Here is a 6,623-nt window from a genome sequence, read left to right on the forward strand (position 1 = left end):
GGGCGGGCGGGCGCGGGGATGGGAGCCGCTTCCACAGCACATGCCATCCTGTCATGCTTTGGGTCATGGGCGCAGGTGCTGCTGCCGAGGTGACAGCACTCCCAGCTCGCTGGGACAGCGGTTCTGCTTTGAGCAGCTGTGTGGCACACGAGCCGTAGCCTCTGAGCGCCAAGGCGGGCGGTTCTCCAGACAGCAGCTCGCGCGCCAGGCTGGGAACCATCTCCTCCTGTCCCCTTCAGCGCCGGACAGGGGCTCCTTTGTGCTCATCCTCAGGGCCATCGCGCGCCTGAGTAAGAGGAAGGATGGGGCCCTGTGTGGTTCTGGCCGTGGCGAGCTGGGCCCAGTGAGCTGCACGCCGCTCCCTGCAGCGTGCCCTGGCCAGCAGGAGGAGGATCTGTGCTGGCCCACCCCCTGGCTCTGTCCCTGCTCCCTGCAGCCAAAACCCGGGTGTGCCATCCATACCCGCTTGTGTGAATAGCCCAGCACTGCAGGTTCTTCATCCCAGTATGCCACCTGGGAAACAAACAAGGACATCTTCTGCCTCCTTAGCCGCTGTGGGAGACAGCTCACAACTAAACAAAGGTGAACCTAGTTCTAAGGCCAAAAGTAATCTTCTGTCTCTCACCACCCGTTCAGTGGAGTCGGAACTGAATTATCTGAGTATCTCTCTGTTTAACCTCCTGTGTCCCAAAACAGAAATTCCTTAGCACTAGGATTGGATTTTCATTCAAGTCGTGCTTTCCCGTATGTGTATCTTCTGTCTGTTCCAAAGTCTGCTGCTGTGCAGTGTAATTTTCTCAGAGAAATGTTCACCACTGTGCTTTGGACTTATATCTGTATTTACTGTTGCTGTATCCTTAACGTGTTCCCTGTCACATGCAAGCGCTCTGCCAGCAGGTAGCCTCACAGAGGGCAGGAAGGGGGGTTAGAACTCCAGTTACAGGAACAGTGCTCACAGTGGAGTAACTTCTATTTGAACCAGACTGCTGCTGTTTCACACAACACAGTCATGTGCACATCTTTGGGAATAGTAGTTCATGTGGCAATTAAAGGTCTGAACCCTTAAGGACCCCGTATGAGCAATATTAATAGATGAAATAAAAGTTGCAGTTTTTCCTTCAAACATTTAAGCAGCAGAAAGTATGCTGCCGGGCACTCATTTGTTGGTGAAAATCAAAGTAGAAAAACTTGTACATTTATCACAGTACTGTGGTTATCACTGTTGGAGGCATTCTGGATTCTTAATTGGAGACTGAAATTATCTTACCTAAATGAGAAGGCAAGTGCTATCCAGTGTGGAGAGTATAGTTCTTTGAAATATCTCTGAGCTCAGTGATGATCAGATGGATTATTTTAAGGGTTTTAACTTTCAGTGGCTCTGTGGTGGAACCAGCCTGAATAAAGCCCCATGCAGCAAACCAGATAGGGCACTGCATCGTGGGCAACTTGGTCCACTCCCTGCTGACACGGTCATATTCGTTCTTTGGGACTTGAGTGTGATGCAATCTAAGGTTTAACCTGGTTAAAGGATATACCTTGTATAGATACAGACAGAGATACAGGTGGTCTGCCTTTCTACCTCAGGCAGCAGAGGCACAGGACTCAAATGAGTGGTTAGACATCTCAAGTATTTGCTTCAGGATCACTGGGTGCACCTCTCCAAATTCTGCCCCTAAGTCTGGCATGCTTTTGTAGCGTCTGCCTCCACCTCCCTTTGCCCTCGCAGCCCCCACTACTCCTCTGTCTCTTAGCCCTGCTCCAGCACAGCACACTCAATGCCCAGCAGCTCCTTTCTGAGAGATTTGGTGTTCACACCAGCTGGGCAGGAGGCAGGCTGTGCTGCCTGGCCCCTCTGGCTGAGGCAGGCTGAGGTCACCCTCAAAACTTAGAAGACATCACTGTCAGAGATACTGAGCATACTGTTTAAAACTTTCACCTTTCAAAAAGGAAAAAAAAAAAAAAGAAAAAACCTCTGTGCACAAGAATGAGTCTCAGAGACATTCTGTTAAAATTTTAAGTTGTAAAATCACGAGACAGATTCAGCTATTTTTTACTTTCTACATGTTTGGTGGTGATGCAGTTTACTTTTGGGATTCTGTACTAAGTATTCATAAAAAATTCTGATAGCAGGTGAAATGCATTTAAAAGCCTTATATCTTTAGTACTGTGACAATAGCATTCTTGCCATGAATCGAAAGAGGCAGTATTTTAAGAAAAGCATTACCTTCTGGGAGATTCTGTTTAAGTACACTTGACACTGCATTTTTTTCAAAATACTTAGGAAGTTAAAATCTTCTTTCTGCATTTCATGTTTAACTTACTGAAAAATATGTTCATTCATATAACATCAGAAGATGAAGCTGCATGTGCACAGGAGTTAAGAAGCACAGAAATATAATTGCATGCTAAGTGTGATGCAGTCAAGCTTTTAGTTTTACAGTATTTGAAAATACAGAACTTAAAATTATGTTCTCATATCTACTGTTAAGTTTATTAAAGCAGTCCATATTTTTATGTCTTTACTTGAACACAACATTGAATATAAAGGGAGATCATTACAAACTTTTCCCTGCCATTTTTTAGACGTGACACTTTTACTTTTGTCTAGGATATGGCAAGATGCAGAATAAAGCAGAAAACATTGCCTGGTACGCAGCCCTGCAGTTATGATTTGCTTGTTATCTGTCAGATCAAAAAGAATCTGAGTGATGGCTGGAAAACTGAAATTTTCTATTTGAAACACAGTATTAATTAAAATAAAATAAACCACAACTGTTACTTTTGATAGTTAAAATGTTGTGGAGATTAGCGCATCTTCTGTTGGATGGGGTATTATGCCCTTGACCCTGTAAAGTGTCTGGAGTTGCATGTAATGCTGTAGTTGAGTGAGTACTTCCAGCCACTGTAAACTCACTGCCACAGGAAGGAAAAGGAATCACTCAGTGCCCTGCCACTCTTCTCCTCATACTCCTTCTCAGTGGCTTTTTCTCTCTTTTTTTTTTTTTTTCTTTTCTTTTTGTCTGTCTGGGCCAGCTGTGTTAACTCCCCAGGGTTCCTGTGGAGTTCTCTGCTCCAGCTCACTGCCCCAGAGCTTACCTCAGTGCACAGAGGCATTGGGTGGTGCCCAAGGGGTGAGGGAAGGACAGGGCTGCCTCCTTCTCTAGCAGCACAGGCTTTGGGTGACCATTATGCTGACACGGGCACGTCAGTCCGGTCTTCACTGATCTACCTTAAAGCTTAAATACGTATTACTCAAACTGCATATTTGAAGTTTTTATTCAGTGTTTTATATGAAACTAACATACATAAGGAGCATTTATTGAGAAGTTTTTGTCAGCATCACTAGCCAAGAAATATACTTTGCTTATTGATGAACTTTGTAATGGGGAGGTTGATTGAGCAACACTCACTGAGATGGTAATGTAATTCACAGGAGAAAACTGAGTAATACAGACTTTGTAAACAAATGCAAACAAATGGATACTGCATCATCTTAGAGTGTTAAGTTTGTGTCACTGCCTTCCAGTTTATTTGTATGTATACATAAGAAAGACAGTTTCCAGGAATGTGTGGTGTTTAATCCCTTTTTTCCTCGGTTATGTTTCTGTTACCTGTAATTTTCCTTTTATCTTTATATTTTATAGCTGCTTCCAGAACTCACAAATCCGGATGAGCTGCTTTCATACTTGGATCCTCCTGATTTGCCAAGCAATAGCAATGATGACCTTCTGTCTCTCTTTGAGAACAACTGAAACCATATGTATTCTCCCACCCCTTTCACTTGTTCACACGTGTGTGGCTGTACAGCGAGGAATCTTAACACTCCTCTTCCCCAAGTGAAGAAAAAAAACTCACAACTTGATCCAGTGGTGCACTCCCTGCTTTCTTCATCTCAGAACTGCTTTTGTCAGCTTCAAAGACTGCGAAAGTGACGGGAGAAAAGAATTACAAAAAATAAATAAATGCAGTAATCTCTGAGTCTGCCATGCTACACGTGACAAAGAAACATAGACAGTTGTGCAGCTATTAGAAACCCCATTTGTTGTTCATCCTCTAGAGAGAGAGTTCTGTGATAAACATAGTGTGAAGTATTTTGGCAAGGGAAGAAAAGGCAACAAAATGGAACTGTCTTTAATTGACCCATCTCAAAGCGTCCTTCCAACGCATGTTCTTCCATTTTTTTGAAACTGTATCTCCCTCCTCTCCCTCCACCACACCTCCCCTCTGCCCCCCTCCAACCACGACTTTGCGTTGGAGTGATTGCCCTGGCCACACACAAAAAGAGAAACAAAAATATGTACAATGTTCAAAAAAGCACAAATCCTACAATCAAGTGGCAAAGATAGGGAAGGCGCACAGGCCAGTCAGAGAGAGCAGCAGTTCAGCTAGTGGGACTTCAGTGATGGAGTCCTCAGAATCTCCAGGCTGCAGCCGTGGGTGTTGGCATTTCCACAGGTGCAGGAATCTTAACCACCTCTTTGCAGAGGCTTCCTCTGGCCAAACACACAGACTAGAAACACACAGGAGAAATGTGGGCAATATTTTGTGATTTCTTTTTTTTTCTTTTGTGGTTTTGGTTAAAAATCAGTACAGTTTGTGGCTGCATTAACATCCAGCTGTTGAGATTGCTGTAATAGATCTTTTTGCCATGTATGCCATACGGAATAGAAAAGAGAGGGAGGGGGGATGCAAACCAAACTGTTCCAAATTATCACCTACAGCCTTCGGTGCCCCGAGCCTTCCTGTGTCTGTCTGTACTGCCCAATACATAGTAGGACAAGCTGGGTTGAAGGCAGCCAGGAAATCACTGCAGGATGGAGGGAGAGTAACATCACAATTTCCATAATTAATTTTAATAATTGGCTTGAGAACAGGCATTGACATTGGACATGCATTTTACAGGTTCATTTTTGTTTTGCTTTGCATTCTGTTTTCGTGACTGTTACAGGTAATTCAGCCATTTTCTTTTCTCCTCCTTGAGTTTCCTTTTTTTTTTAAACTTTGACTGCCGGGATGAGCTCTTTTTCTTGAAGGACCGGGCATGGGAAGAATAAGTAACCCTCAGTAGATTGCTACTGCCCTCAAGAAACCCTGCTGCCACAATCACTGTCTTGCCCCTGTGTGATCTGTGCTTCTCGTGTGGTTGCTGCTCCTGCATGAGCTTCTTGTTGCTTCTGTGCCCATTTCTGTGCTCTTTGTCTCTCTCTCTCTCTCTCTCTCTTTCTTTCTCTCTCTTATAAAAGATGTACAGTAGCTGTGTAAGAAGTGCATGTGTGCCAACTTTGCCCTCGTGGTGCAACATTTCAACTTTTGCCCACTGTACAGTTATTGGTTTCCTTTCTTTTTTGTTACTAAAGCAAATTTGACCACACCCCTTTTCCTCACCCCAAATGTAATCAAACACCCTTCGTTTGTTCACCACAATACATTTTGAACTGAAGTGCCAGGCAAATTTTTGTTTGTTCCTATTGGTTTGGTTAGATAGCTTCCTTAGCCCTCTGTGTTTAGTTTGCAGTGCTGTAAATGGCATGCTCTGTGCTTACAACTCTCGATTTGCTTTCCTCACCAAAGGCATATTTGTAAATTCTATGCGGTTTTTGTTTTATTTTGCTCTTCTTGTGAACGTTTCCCACTACTGCTGTACATGCGTCATGATATATATATGCTAGTCAGCAGCACCTTGCTGTAGATATTAAAGGAAATGGTGGTTTAGTTCTTTTATTTTCCAGTAGAAGTATTGAATCTGTCAAACATATTATGTAGAGATGGTCCCACAGTTATATTTTTCCTGTTTCAAGTTTTTTTAAGAAAGGCGCTGTTCATTATGCAAAATCAATTATTTTAAGAATTGCTATTGTAAATATCTTTGTGAATATTTTAGTATTGTCTTTGATAATATTCAACATTTTCATGATCTGGTTATACTTTTGCTGGTGTTTTTAAATACCTTGTCTGAAGAAAAATATGGGTCCTTTTTTAAAAAAGAAAATTGAGGGTTCTTTAACAGAGTAAAGGAGTTGTGGGGTTTTTTCTTTTTGTTTTTTTCCCCGTCTTCTTTTGGTAAATTAGCCCAAATTTTGTATCCATTTATGTGATGAATGAATTGGTATATCAGGCAGTATCTAGACAATCAGGGCCCAGCTCTGTTGTGGAAACATAATAGCAAGTGATTGCCTAGGGCAAAAAAAGTCCTGACTAACCGACCGATGTTCACTGAGTGTGGGTGACTGTGGGCTGGAAATGGCAGCGATTTTGTTTGTTTGCCCAAGTGAGCAGAACACCTAGGACCAGCTGTCTGAACAGGTAAAGATGCACTAAGGCAAGCAGCAAGTATGTAAGGTACCGTATTTATATCACTCTTCTGGTGCGCCAGTCTCTGCAACTGGGGCACTGTGACACCTCGAGATGTTGGTGGGTGGGGGAGGGAAACAGTATAGTATATTTTATTCTGCTTAGAAGTGTCTTTTTTATTATGTAGGCTTGACAACCTGTGGAGGATCTCTGCAGAATATTAAAGATACCTTGCTGTAATACATGGTAATGTGGTTGTGGTGTGGTGCTGTTATCACACAATTCCTAGGAAAGACCGTTCTTCAGTTACAGATGTGCTTTGTAGCCATTTT

The 6,623-nt window shown here is 43.0% G+C and overlaps 1 protein-coding gene across 1 annotated transcript in view; it reads left to right on the forward strand.

Moving 5' to 3' along the window:
* LOC103781654 (zinc finger MIZ domain-containing protein 1-like) overlaps positions 1-4,057 on the forward strand; it is a gene marked incomplete at its 5' end in the record, with an annotated part of 34,007 nt that extends 29,950 nt beyond the window's left edge. The window contains 1 exon segment of the mRNA XM_008949371.1: positions 3,645-4,057. Coding sequence (XP_008947619.1) covers positions 3,645-3,752 — 108 coding nt within the window.
* Positions 4,058-6,623: the final 2,566 nt, after the last annotated feature.

The sequence above is a fragment of the Merops nubicus genome, unplaced genomic scaffold (genome assembly GCF_000691845.1).
Source record: "Merops nubicus isolate BGI_N331 unplaced genomic scaffold, ASM69184v1 scaffold4591, whole genome shotgun sequence".
NCBI lineage: Eukaryota > Metazoa > Chordata > Aves > Coraciiformes > Meropidae > Merops > Merops nubicus.